The 16,983-nt window shown below is 45.1% G+C and overlaps 1 protein-coding gene across 1 annotated transcript in view; it reads right to left on the bottom strand.

Moving 5' to 3' along the window:
• Nucleotides 1–7,221: 7,221 nt before the first annotated feature.
• NDUFA9 (NADH:ubiquinone oxidoreductase subunit A9) overlaps nt 7,222–16,983 on the bottom strand; it is a 30,321-nt gene continuing 20,559 nt past the window's right edge. The window contains exons 9-11 of the mRNA XM_036866695.1: nt 12,968–13,063; nt 10,569–10,635; nt 7,222–7,777 (exon numbers count right to left, since the gene is read on the bottom strand). Of these exons, the coding sequence (XP_036722590.1) occupies nt 7,607–7,777; nt 10,569–10,635; nt 12,968–13,063 (334 nt within the window). The 3' untranslated portion in view covers nt 7,222–7,606. The remainder of the gene's footprint in view (nt 7,778–10,568; nt 10,636–12,967; nt 13,064–16,983) is intronic.

Raw genomic sequence — 16,983 nt, 5'->3', positions numbered from 1 at the left:
AGATAGATGGGCTCCAGGCTAGACATTTACAACTAGCCTCCTGTTTACATTTCCTGAAGAAGGAGGCAGGTGGGCTCTAGGCTAGTTACAACCAGCCTCCTGTTTGTACTTCGAGATGGAAATAACAACAGGAACGGGGTAAATAGCTGGACTTTGTCTCCTGTGGATACTTTAAGATAGCAGTCATGGCAGGGACAGAGAGGGGCTAAAACCTTGCTTGAGCAAAAGATCAAGAGGTCACATATTTCCCATCCTTGGGGCAAGGGAGACACTGCACATGCACAGAAAGGCTCCTTAGGGGTCAAAAAGGAGGGGGCTCCACCCCAGAATAGGTGGTGACAAGCCTCCCCCCACCTCCCCATAGGCCTCCGGGCTGGAATTCATCTCGAAAAAAGTTGCGCATGCATGTTGGGGAGTGCCCTAGGGCAGGGCAGGTGTGGAAAAGAAATGAGATTATTGGCTAAAGGTAAACAAAGACCCTGAAGAACTGCCCTGTATAAAGGACCTAACCGTGCTCCCCGTCATTAGGGGGGATGCCCACATCCTTTCTCTCTGGTGTGTATCTCTGCTTTGCTCTGTCTTAACTAAAGAAACTGTTTCTCTGTGAGCTCTCCCACATGTTGTGCTGTGTCTCTAATAATAAACTTTGTGCCTGTTTTTACAGTTTTTGCCTCCTTGAAACAAGCTTGCTTTCAAGCAGGGGTAAAAGTCAGGGAAACTTTGCTTCTAGCCTCGAGCCCTTGCTGGTCTAGTAGCTAGGATTCCTGGTTTTCATCCAGGCTACGCAGGTTCGATTCCTTAGCAGGGAACTAATAAGATCTTGCTTCAAGCCACCATTCACTGCTGTCTCTCTGAGATCATGAGCATGTCTTTCTCCTGAGTGTCCTTAAGTCAGAACCAGCTCAGCTACTTACTTATGGGATAAGTTACCTTCATTAAGCTGCTGTTTCCATCATTTTGAAAATAGGGGTCCCTCCCTGCCTTAAGAAAGGCAGCTATTACTTATTAAGTCAGGAAATGAATGTATGGACTCAGTCATGGCATTGCTACTTAAATGATAACAGCTAACATTTACTTAGTATTTACTGTGTGCCAGGCTCAGCACTTTAGATACATTATCTCATTTAATTCCTCACCACAATCCTCCGATGTAGGTGTCTGTAGGTATTATTATCATCACATCCATTTTACAGACAAGGAAACTGAGGCTGAGAAAGAGAGGTTAGGGATTTGTCTCCCAGCTAAGAGGTGGAGTCTTGTATAGAGCTTACCTGCTAAACCACTGAGCATCACCCCCAAGGTAAGGGCTAAACTCCTCTCTCCTTCCCCTCCCCCAACACCTGTAACCACCTGCCTCTCACACCCCAGTGCATCTCTCGAGCCCCCAGTGCATCGCTCACGCTGTTCTCTTCACGCTCAGTGACTGCCCCCTCCTCACCCAAACGCTCACACACAAGCTCACACCTGTCCCCTGGTTATCCTCAAGACAGCTTTAGAAAGCCATTTTTGGTGGTTTTCTTCTTCAAGCTCTCAGAGCCCTTCACAGGTACGCCATACACACTTCCACTCTAGAACTTCTATTTGTCCTTAGGATAAAGTTCAATGTGACCTTAGAGCTGAGGCAGGAGATAGATGGGCCCCAGGCTGAACAGCTGGAGTTTGTCCCCTGTGGACAGATGCTCCACGATGAAGACTGAAGACGAGGAGGAGGTGAGCCCTGCCCAGATGAGAGACCACATAGTTCTCGTTCTCGAGGTCAAGGAGACTTTCCCGACTATACAGGCGCAGAAAGGCTTCCTGGAGGTCGAAAAGGGAGTGATGTCACCCAACCCATAGGCCTCTTCGCTAGAATCCATCTTGGCTAAGAGATATGCTCGCATACATGGGAGGACCCTGAGATAAACCAAATACGGACTCAGAACCAGGCAAAGCAAGATGATTGGCCAGAGGAAACCTGGAAGAAATGCCCCATATAAGCAATTCAAACTACCACGAGGGCATGACTCTCTGAGCCCACCCGTGTGTCTATCCACACATACTCTTTTTTCCTCCTAATAAACACTTTACTTGTTTCGCTACTTTCTGTTTCTTTGTGGAAATTCATTTTCTGCGAACTGTACAGGCAGGACCTTGTCACTGGTCCCTGGTCTCATGGCGAGGATTCAGCGTTCTCACTGCTGCGGCCTGACTTCAATCTCTGGCTGGGAACCGAAATCCTGCTACAAGCTGCTGCAGGCCAAGGCCACCGGAGATCAGAGTCAAGCAAAGCCAAGGGAGATATACAGGAGGGTCCAGGAAGACAGGAATTTAGAATCTGGAGTAGGAACTTAGAGTAGGATCACAGGATAAATACATGTAAGTAAAGTATAAATGACAATGTCATGATAAGTGGGGTGGTTGAAATCAGCTTTGATGATCAGGTCATATGGCAGCTTGAATCCAGAGAATATGGGCCACAAATGCACCCCTAGGAGAGCAGGATTTGAAGTCCCTGTAGGATGGATGAGCCCCTATAGATGGACACTCAACTCATCCCTCCTTGCCATGGAAAGAATCACCCTGGACATGTGTATCCCAGATCTTGCGCCCAGGGCACATCCCTAGTCCCACGTAATCTCCATGCACTAAGAAGGGAACTCCTAAAAGCTTGGGATGGTACGATTGTTTCCTAAGTTGGAAAAGGTCTTCAAACTCCAGACGACTTAAAATTAAATACACAGAATGAATTCAAGTCTCGATTCATGTTTATGCTAAATTTGAGGATAACTGCACATATTTGGTATTGAAAGTATTTGTAATTTTTAAGAATTTAGAATTTTGGAGTCTAACAAATTTATCTTAAGATTCCAGTTTCAAATGTGTACTTTATTAATTCAGACTTAGATTTTTAAGTTGAAAGGGATGAGAATTTTGCTACGTTTGTAAATAGTATCATGATTACCAGACTTGAAGGTTAATATCTATATAATTATTAGCTTTACTAGAATTGTTTAAATATGTGGGAAGGCTTTGTATATTGGTCAGTTGTGAAACGTAGCAAAAAATTTATTAAATTTAAAAATGAGTTTAAAATAACTAAGAAAATTCAAATAACTAAATTATAAGAAATGCTTAAAACTAATTGCTAAATTCACTAGCTTTATAAATAATTAGAATTGTGGGCTGAAATTTTTAAAGTTTAAAGGTTAGTTTTATTTCTTGCTTCAATAAATTACATAATTTGAAAATTTCTAAACTGATAAACTGCCCTTTGGGAAACCGAAAAATCTAACGATGATTACTGTTTATATGTCTGTTTCCTGCCACTAAACAATGAATTCATTGAGTAGAAAGCAACTTCTTCCTTATATCCCCATCAGCTGGCACAAGAAAGGCCAGAAGAGTAGGCCACCCATGATAAGTACACCAGCAGTGAATATTCATTGTTCACTAAATGCCAGTGTAACAGGGAAGAGCCAAATCTGACTACACGGTGGATCTGTTTCTTTTACTTTAACCTTTGCTTTCCGCTGCTTTTGTTCACTAAAAGGATACTGTCTCTACATAATGGCCTGCCTCGGGGAACCCCGCCCCCCTGCCTGAATGTTAAACCAAAGTGCCTTTGTTCAGGGAAACATCCAGACCCTGTCCACCTGTGGATGGTTACAAGAAAGCAGAAATTAACACATCCTCTCCCCGAGGCTGGCCATTCCAGGGGATATTTGCAAATCTTATGACCTTTTTACTTTACTTCCTCATCTCCTCCCCTTCTCTGTGCTATAAAAGAAACTGGCAACCAAACCCCCGTAGGATGGTTTTTTGGAGACACTAGTCTGCCATCTTCTGAGTCTGCTGGCTTTCCGAATAAAGCCGTATTCCCTGCCTCCACACCTAGTCTCCAATTTACTGGGCTGTTGTGCGGCGAGCTGTGATGTGAGCTTTACTCCCAGGATTTCACCGGATCCTCACCACACCCTGTGACGACCTAAAAAAGTTAAATCAAGGTCAAGTTCACGCAGCCAGGGAGTGTTGGAGCCAGGGCTGAATCCAGGCTCCCTGACTTCAGGGCTGCATCTTCCCTTAACTTCTCTGTTACTAGTTGAATGGATGAAATTCTTTAACGATGGGACTTTTTGACAATCGTTTGAGCTGAGGAAACGACATGGGTGTGATTGTCCCGTGTGGACAAGTGACCAGGACAGAGACAGCGGACCTTAGTGGAGCTTCCTGGGACCGAGTTGAGGAAACCGAAAAAGCTGAGTTTTCTTTAAAAGACAGAAAATGTGGAGCTTCTGGAAGGAAGGAGATAAGGGATGGAGAAGAAAGCCACCTCATTTAGGGTTGGTTGACCTGAAGTGAAACCCAAAACAGCCACCCACTGAAAGCTTGGATATTGTGCTAATTTGTGGCAAACGATGAACAGGAAGTCCACGCTTTAATTTACCAGCTAAGTTAGCGCTCAGAGATGGACAGATACGACGGTGGCCCTTTGCATTTTGAACCTCAAGCGTGTCCTCTACAGAAGAGTGCGCTGTAGGGGAGACAATCAGACGTCAAGAGGGAAGGCTGGCTGGACCACGGGGTGCCCTGGGCTCGACAGAAAAGCCAACAGAGCAGTGTGCCATGTTGCACAGCTGGCAGCAAGTCAGGGGAATACTACACTCTGCTCAAATGGTGTTTCAGACGTTTACCATTAAAACATGGTCACCTTCCTACCGTACAGCACAGGGAGCTCTACTCAATACTCTGTAATGACCTATATGGGAAAAGAATCTAAAAAAAGAGTGGATCTATGTGTATGTATAACTGATTCACTTCGCTGTACACCTGAAACTAACACAACATTGTAAATCACCTATAGCCCAATACAATTTAAAATAAACAAATAATTTAAAAAAATTTTAAACAAAACCAAACCATGGTCACCTTGCCTAAACCCAGCTCCCAAGACACGATGGCAACACACCTTCAAAGATGTCCCCAGCAGGGGTCACAATGGTCGTTCTCAGCAGGCGTGACACAGCCCCTGGAGGGCACCCTGGAAATCTGCAGGTGCCCCTGGAGGGCACCCTGGAAATCTGCAGGTGCAACCTTCGTTTATCACAATGACGGAGGGGGACTATGGGCATTTAGTGGGGGTGGACATAGCACAGTAAGTCAGAACACACAAATCAAGCCTTGAAATATCTCACGTGACTTAAAAACCCATTTATACTCACCTGAACTGAAAATTTAACTGTTTGACCGATAATAAGGGATTTCTGGTACGGAGTTAATATATGTGGAGTTTTCTAAGAATGCGATTTACTATATAAATCTAGGGCAAATTAGATTTTGTTTTGTTCTGAACTTTACAAGAAGCTGCTCACTCATTCAGAAGCTGACCTCAGGAAGAGCAATGAAGCCCTCGGCAGTTAAGTGGCCAAGACAGCCCGACCGTCTCTGCAGCCCTGAAGTCAGGGAGCCTGGATCCAGCCTTCACCCCGACACTCCCTGGCTGTGTGAACTTGACCTTGATTTCACCCTTTTGGGTCATCACAGGTTGTGGTAAGGATTCCGTGAGATGGTGCGGGTGAAGCACACGTCACAGTCCTGGCATTTAGTGGCCCATAAATATTAGCTGCTAGTGTATCAGGCATGGGTGACCTACTCTTCTGGCCACATAAGGCCAGTGTACCTGTGTACCTGTGTGCCTCTGGTGACTGCCCACATGGATGCAAGCAGCTGACCACTTCACTGTGCCCTTCAGTGCAACTGTGCTCACGTATCATATCATCATCGGAGTACGTGTTATTATGGGTGTATTATTCTCCTTCAATGCCTTGTTTATGTGAGATAAGGCATTATGTTTTGATTACATGCTAGACAGGTTATAATAATACAACTTTCATAAAAGAATAATTAATAAAGGAGGTATTACACAATATAACAAGGGGGCATCGGGTGTGACAGGAAAGAACCATCTTGGGTAAATTATGGTTTTAGAGAAAGCAAGTATGCAGAATGAGATGAGAAATAGCGTTGCTAGAACACACAGATACTGTACATCACACAATTATCATTTGTTTTCAAATCAAGTCCACCCATCTGTGTGCCTGCTGGCTGGCTTGTGGCTGGCAGAAGTATCCTCCGAACCAACAAGAGATCTCTTAACTGAAGAAAAAAAGTGACGCAGCATTGGACTCCTTTCCCTAGAACACTGATTCTCACATATTAGTGGGCATGAGGATAAACCGGCATGTTTAATGAAAATAAAACTCCTGGGCCCTTTCATCAGATTCCTTTTTTTTTTTTTTTTTCAGATTTATCATGTAATACTGTTTTATTTTTTTCCTCCAGTTTTACTGAGATTTAACTGACATGCATCACTGTCTCTAGAGATTCTGACTCAGCAGGTCTGGGGTGGGGCTCCGCCACTTGAATTAGTAACAGGAGTCACACTCCTGAGATGCAGCGTTTCTGCACATCAGTGCTTTTCACACCACTGTGCACAAAAATCTCCCAGGGACGTTTTTAAGATGCAGATCCTGATTCAACAGGTCAGGGAGGGCCTGGGACCCTGCATTCCCAACAAGCTCCCAGGGGATGCTGACGCTTTTGGTCGAGAAATCGCACTTTGCGTGGCGCACTTTCGTCCATCTGGGGACAAAAGATTCTGCAGCATGCAGAGGGGGCAGGGAGAGAACGCACTTCAGCACTCACGTTCCTCAGTCCGCAAGGCTGAGACGGGCATTACTATAAATGAACAGGGCTTTCACTGACCTTCCCACCCCGCAGACTGAGGCGCTGCACCGCAGTGGGCTGCGTGACCAACCCTGGGCCGCCTAGGAAGGTGGTGCGTTAGCTCCACCACAAACCCTGGGAGTTTTTCATCATACTGTCCTGAGGGACTTGCCGACACTGAACCAACTGTGCATCTGGATCTTGGCTGTGAGGTTAACAACTCATGCAAACAGTGCTAATTCCGAAATGCTGCCACTCCTTTACATGACACAGGATCCCTGTACACCCACGTGTCTGAAACCGTCTAGAGGCTGTCCTAACCGCAGGCGGGTAGAGGCCTCGGCGAGTTCAGATCGGGGCGGAGGACTATGGAATTATTGCAGGTAGTCGGAGGACCCACGGCTACAGACAACGGTTTTCCACGTATGTTCTATATTTTAAATGTGTGTAGAGATCATTAAGATAAATGTTTAAAAATACCCAAAGTGTGGATAAATTCAGATTAGTTATGGGACACTGTGTCTTTTCTCAATTAGTGTTTATTAAAAGGCATCATATATCACGCGGGGGCTTCACAATACTCTGACCTTAAAAAGCGGTTCTCATCTTCCGGAACATTCACAAGAAGTGGCCTGACAGAAGGACATTCAAATCCTCCAGCGTTTCAGAGAGTAAGATATATGTGTGTCACTAGGAAATATATAAATTTAAAGAAAATAATGCTCAAATTCTACATGGCTGAATCACTCCCTTTGTAAATCAAGAAAGAAAATGTTGGCACAGAATTTGATCTCAGATGTTTTAATAGGGGCGCTTATGCACTATGTACAGGATTCTCTGCCAAAGGTGGCCTGGTCGCTAGTGACCCGAATGACACCAAAAACCAAGGGCAGCTCAGGGGCCACTAAACAGTGACTGTCTTGGACGGCTTCACATCTTCAATCTCAGAAGACAGCCAGCGGTACGTGCGGTGACGTCGCAGCACCTCGATGGCCTTGAGCTCCAGGGGCGTGGCCTGAATACCCAGGTCTTCCAAGCCGGGCAGGTGAGGCAGGGTCATGTCTGTGATGTGAACCTGTGAGTAAACAAGACGCGCAGAGAGCACTGAAAAGCGGCCAAGGACACGGAGTGCTGGCCTCGCAAACACTCCAACCCGCAAGCCGGCCTGAGTCCTGCTGCTGAGACTTCACTGGTTTCAGAGGCTACGGGGCAGGGGCTGATGCCCGGAACCACCCAAAGCAGACCACAGAAAAGGGCTTGTGGAGGGAAACGCAAGTGTCAGCTCAAGGTCTATCCGCGAGTACAAAACACAGGCTCCGGTGAGGGTTACACAGCAGTCGGTCTGGGCTGGAGCAGACAGGTCGTCACATCTGTGAGGCTCAGTAAAGAAACAGGAGCTGAGGGCTTCCCTGGTGGCGCAGTGGTTGAGAGTCTGCCTGCCAATGCAGGGGACACGGGTTTGAGCCCTGGTCTGGGAAGATCCCACGTGCCGCGGAGCAACTGGGCCCGTGAGCCACAACTACTGAGCCTGGGCGTCTGGAGCCTGTGCTCCGCAACAAGAGAGGCCGCGATAGTGAGAGGCCCGCGCACCGCGATGAAGAGTGGCCCCCGCTTGCCACAACTGGAGAAAGCCCTCGCACAGAAACGAGGATCCAACACAGCCATAAATGAATAAATAAATAAATTAATTAAAAAAAAAAAAGAAACAGGGGCTGAGGCAAAACCAGCCCATCCCGAGGATCCCCTGGGCCTGTTCTCCGAGCACAGCTTTCTGCCTCGGTTTTGCTGAATCAAGATTATTCGGCGACAATCCATGAACCTCTGTCTCCAGCTCTACTTAACCTGGCTGACTAATGCTGACGATAGATCTAAAAATCCAAACCCACCTTGTTTGGAGGGAAGGAGGGTGAGCCCTGAGCTTCCAAAGACCCCGGCTCATCCGCAAGCAGACGAAGAGGCTCGGTCTACACCCAGAGCAGCATGCACCCCCATCCTCCCACCTGAGCACGCCTGCCATCCTTCCACCGAACAGCTGTCAAGCCGTCTCCCCAGATCAAATCCAAAACCCAGCAGCCTGCTGCCCCAACACTTCCTCAGTGACAAATGTAAGAGGCGCATCCGTCAGACACGCTGAAGCGTCCCGGCCATCAGTTCTCCCGCCCGATCTTTCCTGAACATAGAAAGGACACCTTGGGATAACAGCTGCCTGTTTACATCTGTTCCCCAAGGACTATGTTTCCATCTTGTTAACACTTTAGCTTTTAAGTAACATTCAGAGGACACTTCTGGCTGCTGGTTGTTGGTAAAAGGCCACTAGGTTTTCAAAGGTAGAGACGGCAGAGCGTGTGTATTTTACTTTGTATCCTCCCTAGAAACACTTCTACACAAACACTTCTACACGCAGGGGGCAAACGATCAGCGAGGGAGACCAGCCTGGGGACAGCGAGATGGGAGGGGAGCAGGGCACTGCAGGGGACGAGAGGCAGCGGGGGCCGGTCCAGAGGCTAAGGAAGGGATGAGCTACCCTCCTGCATCAGAGAGGGTACAGTGGAGGCGACTATTTCCTCTACCCTTCTGGAAGCGGAAAAGTTTCAATGCTATTATAAACATTTTCATAATAAAAAGCGGAATAAAAAGGTAGGAAGAGGGAGGTGAGATCTAGCATACAGCTGGTTTCCCATCAATACCTGCTGATGGGCCAGACCTATGCTGTCCAATACAAATTGAATAAAACTCAAATCTTATTTCTGCGGTCACACTAGCCGTATTTCAGGCGTTCCACAGTCACTGTTGCTCGTGGCTACTTTCTGAACACTAGAGATGACAGAACATTTCCACTGCAGCAGGAGGCATGGGACAGTACTGTTTAGACAGGTAAGGAAAGGAAGAAATCATGGAGGATTTCCAGATTTTTGGCTTGAGCAACAGAGAGAACGGTGATATCACTAACCGAGCTGAGAGGGGCTAGGAGAGAAACGGGTTTGCCAAATTGCACTCTCAGACGAGCCGTGTTTCGGTAACTATCACACAGCTAAACAGATGTGAGGCCTGCAGCTGGGTGGGCAGGGAGGCCATGCAGGGCTGGAACTGAAGCCGCTGCCAAGAGCTCACAGACAGCGGCTGGAGCCCGGGGCGAGAAGAGGGTCGCTCAGAGAAAGAGCAAGGACAGGAAAGGGCTGAAGACAGAGCCCTTGGTCCCCACCGTCAGAGACCAGGGACAGAGGGTGAACCAGGGAGACCGAGTGAGCACGAGAAGCACGAGAATGTGGAGAGCCCAGGTGGAAACCGGGGTTTCAAGAGGACAGGAGGGGCGCCTCTGCCCAATGCGGCTCACAGATGGGGTGAGCGCAGGTCAGAGTGCTGACCGCTGGAGTTGGCGGCACAGAGGCCCCAGGTGACCAGGAACAGAGCCGGGTTCGGGGAGACACGGAAATAAAAGCCAGGAGTGGGGTAAAGCAAGAAGGAGGTAAGAAGCTGTCAACCACAGGTAGAGACAGCCCTTCTGAGGAGTCTGGTGCACGCGGACACAGACACACAGGGCAGCGGCCAGACGCGACGGGCCCAGGGAGGGACTTCGGCCTTAAAAAAACACAGGGCTAGTGTTAAGGCATGTCTGTCTGTACGTGGATGGAGAGGATCCAGCTGAAGAAGGAAAACTGAAAATGCCAAAGATAGGACCCCGGAGAGGCTGGGCGTGGGCGCATTTTGTGCACGAGGGAGGGGCTGACCTCAGACACGAGGACGGCAGACAAGCACATGGAGATAAGCCAGGCGAGCCCGTGAGCAAGCTTGGCGCTCACTCACCCGTCTCCGCGGCTCTCTGCCCGGCATCCGCCCGGGCAAGTGTTCATCACCCTCATACTCACCCGCTCCACTTTATCCCTCGTGGTCCAGGGCTCAAACGGACTCATTTCAAAGAGTCGACCTAGCCATCTGGAAAGAGGAATGAACAAGGCACACGTGGTGAGCGTCTCTGCTCGATGTTCAAGCCAAGCAAGCAAGGGAGGCTGCCGGGGAGCCAGGAAGTCACTGCAGGGTTTTAAAGAAACTAACAAACATCCGAACCTCCTGGCCCCAGTGCCTGGGAGGTCACCTCACCTTTCAGGCCAACAGCCTGACCACCTCACTCTGGCTCTCCTAGGCTCCCACCAAAGGGACGGTGAATCGGAAAAACTAACATACAGTACAGCTGCCTCACCAACAAGACAAACAAAAAAGATCCAACATTCAGTGACATCTGTCACATTCAGTCAAAGTTAAGCCCCAGACATTCAAACAGGCTTCTGTCAAGGACACAGGGCAAGCCAGGCGGTATGCAAGATAGAAAGCGTGAGCCTTAAAAGTAGGGGCCCCGAGAGAAGCAAAAAACCCAAAAGTAAGGAGGTGCCTAAGATCTACGGTTCAAATCAGGAAGCCAAGAGAAAACCCGGACAAGAGGGGCCACCTGCCTCCTCAGCACCATCTCTTCACCCTACTGAAACCCGGGGGTCTCCTTATCTGCCACCTGAGCTCCTGTCTCACGTGTCTTCAGGACAGGGAGGCCCCCTAGGAATTCCTCGGGGCCCCCACAGAGGACTGGAGGCGGAGCTGCGAGCATGTGCTTTGAGCTGCGAGCATGTGCTTTGAGCAGCGACCATCCCTATGGCCAGGCCAGCTCTGCTTTTATCTGGTTGTCCTAACGGGCCTTTAGGTCAGAAGTCATCAAACCCAGGGTTCCGCAGCTTCTTAAAAACCTGAAAAACATCATTCCAAAGGGAGGTATAAAAAAATGAAAAAGGAAGCTGAAGATTGGTCAGAATTTCTCCAGGAACATAGCAAGCCTCAGATTCCAGCCAACCTGTTCCAATGGCAAAAAAAGGACACTTTACTGGCTTAAAAAAAACAAAACAAAAAACACCGCTTACAATCCTCCAACTCTGCTGTGGTTCTACGCTAACAGATCACCTCCAGTCTGTATTTTCGGGTCCTCGGGGCCCACGCCATGGGCACACGCCGGCTCCAGGATAAGCCTCAGCTGTAGGCACAACCGCGAGAGCAGCTCCCTGCAAACTGGCTAATACCCCTCCACTGCCCCGAGGCCCCCGCCACAAATGACCTCACCACTAGCTCCAGTGGATGCCCTTTTGTCTGTATCTTACCTGACTTTTCTACAGCATTTCATTCCATAAACATTAACAAAAGGCCTACTGTGTGCCTAACACTGTTCTAGGTGCTGAAGACACAGATGTGAACAAAATAGCAAAGCTCCTCTCCTTCAAAGTCATTCCCTCCTTAAAGCACCCCCTTTCCTTTGGTACCCAGGAGGCCACTCTCTCCATTTTTCACTTAAGCATCTGATTACTCTCTTCTAGCTTCCCTGATAAACTCCTCTTGCTCCGCTGGTCCTTTAAATGGAGATACTCCTCAGGCCTGCTCTGCCACTCGGTCTCCACTCTGCCCCACTCACCTCGGAGCCACTGGGAGTGTTAAATGAGATGAAGAAGGCAGTCTGAAAGATGGAACACTCCCAATAAATATTACCATCACACTGCCTTCTAACTGTCTATCTCTCTGATACTTCTGTTAGGTCAGAAGCTTTTTTGAGGGTTTACTGTAACATCCTGAGTGCCTGGTACATTGCCTAAGACACAGTTGGCAACAAGAAATGTTTGTTGAATGACTGAATGACTAAACGAATGAAGAAGTGAGCTGCTGTGTTGCTTCATCAGTCAATCTCTGGCAAACTGGATGTGAAAGTCTCCCTGACCAGGACCTCAGTGTGTGATCATTCCTAGATGCTAAACCTACAGAGGGGAGAAGTGAAGCAAGAAGCAGGAAAAGCAAATAAGGCAACCGCAGGAAGCGGCTGAATTGAGCTGGCTCCTTTCCCCAACCCCGGGATCAGACTGCCTTAATGAAGGAGGGCCCCTTTCCCCCTCCTGGGTGAGTGGATGAAACAGAGGGAAACTTGATTGCTCCTTCACATGACCTGCCAAGCAAGACGCTGCCAATTAAACCCAGTGGCTTCTAACAGGAGAATCTGAAGACCTGCAGATTCAACCTTCCAACACAGTGTTTTTCTCACCCACAAAACAACATTCCCTTTCTTAGACTCCTCTGGCTCTTTCCTAGATGAACGTCAAGATATCAGAAGCACCTCCTGGTTAGAGATTCCCAGATTTCACCGCAATGGACGTACTCCCTCTAACCCCTGGGTGGGAGCATTACAAACGAAGTCTCTAGTTAGCTCTTCTCTAGAAGGCACAAAAAGCAGCGCTTTACTTACTGATATGCAAAATGTGGCAAAGGGTAGGCCAGGAAGGGTCTGTGAGCCACGGCAAAGATGTACTGCACCAGGTCAAAGAGGACGTACCGACTGGGCCTACAAACAGAAAATTCACAGTTCTTCAGATTATTTGCTCCTCACAAACTTTCGTTCTTAATTTTACAAAATAACATCTTTCTTATGAAAAAGGAAACACATATGCACTATAGGAAATACAGATTAGCACAAAGAAAAACCACCCACCAAAGATGAAGTTAATAAACTTAATATATAATAATAAACTTAACTTCTCATCCCCTTATATTTTAAAATTTAATTAAATTAATTTATTTATTTTAAAATTTTATTTATTTATTTATTTTTACTTATTTATTTTTTGGCTGCATTAGGTCTTCGTTGCTGCGTGTGGTCTTTCTCTAGTTGCAGCGAGTGGGGGCTACTCTTCATTGCAGTGCGCGGGCTTCTCATTGCGGTGGCTTCTCTTGTTGCAGAGCATGGGCTCTAGGTGCAGTCTTCAGTAGCTGTGGCACACGGGCTTAGTTGTTCTGCGTCATGTGGGATCTTCCTGGACCAGTGATCAAACCCGTGTCCCCTGCATTGGCAGGCGGATTCCTAACCACTGCGCCACCAGGGAAGTCCCTCATCCCCTTATACATTTTTTGCTTTTATAAATATAAGATCACACAGGTCATCGTATTCTGTAATATCTTTTTCATTTAACATTAAATCCCAGTCATGTTTCTGTGTCACTAAATATTCTAGTGCATGCTTAATGGTTGCCCATATTGTATTGCAGGTAATCATAATTATTTTATCACCAATTCTCAGGTTTTGGATATTTAAGCTACTAAAAATATTTTTCTTTTATAAAATAATGTTTTAATGAACATTCTTGTTGTAAATATTTCTATATATCCATAATTATGTATCTGTAATATATTCCAGAAGTAGAACTAGCTCAAAGTATATTTTGAAATTTTAAGGCTTTTATCAAAGCCTTAAGGCTTTTATCAAACCTCTTCCAAAGAGGTTATATCAACTTAATAGAAAATGCTAGTAGTCCCCTCACCAAAAATGAGTTTAGTCATAAAAAAATGAGCAAACAAAATTTTGTCCATCTGCCAGGTAGAAAAAGGTACCTCAACATTTTAATTAGCATTACTTTAATATTAGAGATTAATTTTTTTCTTCATATATTTTTGGCCATTTACAGTTATTGCTTTTCTCTCTTTCCTCCTGGAGTCTCTTTCTATAAGAATGGTTTGTAAAAATTTTTATATTTTAATGATATAGTTGGAAATATCTTTTATTGTTTATATTACTGCCTTTTAATGTTTAATTGTCTTGTGGCATACAGAAGTTTAAACAGTTCATTTAATCAAAACTACTGACTTCTTTTACTTCACTATTTGGTTTTATATTTAGAAAATCCCTCTATAGTCACTAGTGACATAAATAAATGTCCACATATTTATTCTAATGCTTTGTTTTTTTACCCATAAAATAAGTCATCCTGCCATGTATTTTTGTATTGATATAGGATAAAGATGTATCAGCATTTACTGAAAAATCTACCCTTTCCCCATATTTTGAAATATCACCCTTATCACACTCTATTCTTACATATATTTGAGACTGTTTCTGGACTTCCCGTTCTATTCCACTGATCTGAATAGTTCTGTACCAGTATAACCTAGCTTTAATAACTATTATTGCTTATAATACACTTTAATATCTCTTCACCCATTTCCTAATCTCTTTGTCTTAGAAAGCCTATGACAGCTGAGAGCTGAATTAAGGCAATTCAGTGAGAACCTCATCATTCTGACATTTTCACCAAAAAAAACCACCCCAAAACAAAAAGAAACAAAAAAGAAGAAGAAAATGTCAGCTAGGGGAACTACCAGACAAAGCCCTCAAATAGCTTCCTTCAAGTTCCAGAAATCACTGCATATAATACATGCTATGCCAAAGAACAACTGCAATCTTCATGATGACAAGCAATACTGGTATCTTGGGCAAACTAACTATGTCATACACTTGCTCTTCAGCTGTTCTAAAACCCTTTGTGTTCCATTAACTGTGACTCAAAGACTGGCCTATGTGTCCCTGCTCAGAGAAAGGTACACTGAAGGCTGTGTCCTTCCCAGCTTAGATTTCATGGTTCGATACTGTAGTCATTCCTCTGCAAATATCCTCAGCAAAACCTTGTCCCCAGCACCTCTCCACTATCCTAGCGCAGCAAAACCCCTTCTCTGGTTAATCCAAGTATCTGCCTTCTTTGTGCCTGAACCCCCAGCAAGACACAGTTGCAGAGAAAACAGCCCTGGGCTAACTGGCTTCCCCTTACGTTTCTGATCATGAGTTTCAAGGGGAAGACTCAGCTCTGCTTTGCAGTCCTACTGTGCGCTCCCAGGAGTGCTCTTTTCCTCTTCTCTCAGGGAGTGCTTCCTATCTTCTTTTCCGTCCTCAAATTTTCCATATACCTCTCTCACCCACCCCATCCTGCCTTTTAGCTGATGATCTTGTCTTTTCATCTTTTTCTTAATGATGTCTTATGAAGTACGAAAGTTTTTAATTTCAGTGAAGTGTAATTTATCCATTCTTTTCTTTGATGGAGTATGCTTTTGATGTCGTATCTACAAAATCTTTGCCTAACCCCAGGTCTAGAAGATTTTTAAATGTTTCTTCCAAAAGTTTTATAGTTAAATCCTTACAGTTAGGCCTTGGATCTATTTTAATTTTTTGATGTATGGTGTGAAATCAGAATCTATGCTCATCTTTTTGCATATGGATAGTACCATTGTTGAAAAGATTATCATTTCCCCATTGCAATATCATGGCACCTCTGGCAAAAATCTATTGTCCATAAACATAAAGGCTGATTTCTAGACTATCAATTCTGTTTAATTGACTTCTTTGTCTATTCTTATGCCAGTACCACATTGTCTTTATAATTATAGCTTTCAAGTAAGTTTTGAAATTGGAAAGCTTAAGTGCTCCAACTTTATTTTTCTTTGTCAAAATGGTTTTGGCTATTGTGGATCTTTTGCATTTCCGTATAAATTTAGAATCAATTTGTCAATTTCTGCAAAAAAGCATGCTCAAATTTTGATAAGAATCGAGTTGAATATACAGATCAATTTGGGGAAAATTGCCATTTTAACAATATTGACTCTTCCAACCCATGAACATGAAATGTCTTTCCATTTACTTAGGTCTTCCTTCATTTTCCTCCTCAATGTTAGGTGATTTTCAGTATACAAGTCTTGTATTTCTTTTGTTAAATTTATACCTAAGTATTTTATTTTTTTGATGCTACCGTGAATAAAATTATTTTCTTTATTTTATTTTCAGATTGTTCATTTGCTAATATATGGAAATTGATCTTTACATATTGATTTTGTGCCCTGTAACCTTGCTGAACTTGTTTACTGGTTCTCAGTTTTGTGTATGTATGTGTGTATCAATAGATATTTAATGGACGATTGATAAAATGGACCAACATCATGTAATTAATAACTATGAAAAAACTACGAGCAAAATTAAAGTCATGCCTCTGCCTTAGCCTCAGGGAAATAAACAAAGTTTTCCCCTGGGGCTGAAGAGAAGTGTGGATACACATTTACAATTTCGCAAGGAAAAATGCCTACACTTCCCTGTGTATCTTACTTTTCCCATCACTGTGTCAGATAAGTATGACCTACTGCCACCTGGCAAAGAGGTTGGACTGGCTGGGCGAAGGTAAAGAGGAAAATGGCTAACTCATCCCAGAGCCATCTCCACTGAGCAGTAAGCAAAGTCTATAAAACCATTTCTGCTCATCTATTCCTTGGAATCCTGGTCTAAATATCTCTTGACTAGAATCTGGTATCTTCTGAGCCTAGTGTTTTATGGAAACCGTGCTGAACATACTTTTTTTGTAAATAATTTTCCTAGAGTATATAACTGATTACACACTAATGTACTGAATTGGGAACTCAGGGAGACATACATCTTCCAGCAGCTGGTTGACA

The sequence above is a fragment of the Balaenoptera musculus genome, chromosome 10 (genome assembly GCF_009873245.2).
Source record: "Balaenoptera musculus isolate JJ_BM4_2016_0621 chromosome 10, mBalMus1.pri.v3, whole genome shotgun sequence".
NCBI classification, from domain to species: Eukaryota; Metazoa; Chordata; class Mammalia; order Artiodactyla; family Balaenopteridae; genus Balaenoptera; species Balaenoptera musculus.
This window is presented reverse-complemented; position numbering and strand designations above follow the sequence as displayed.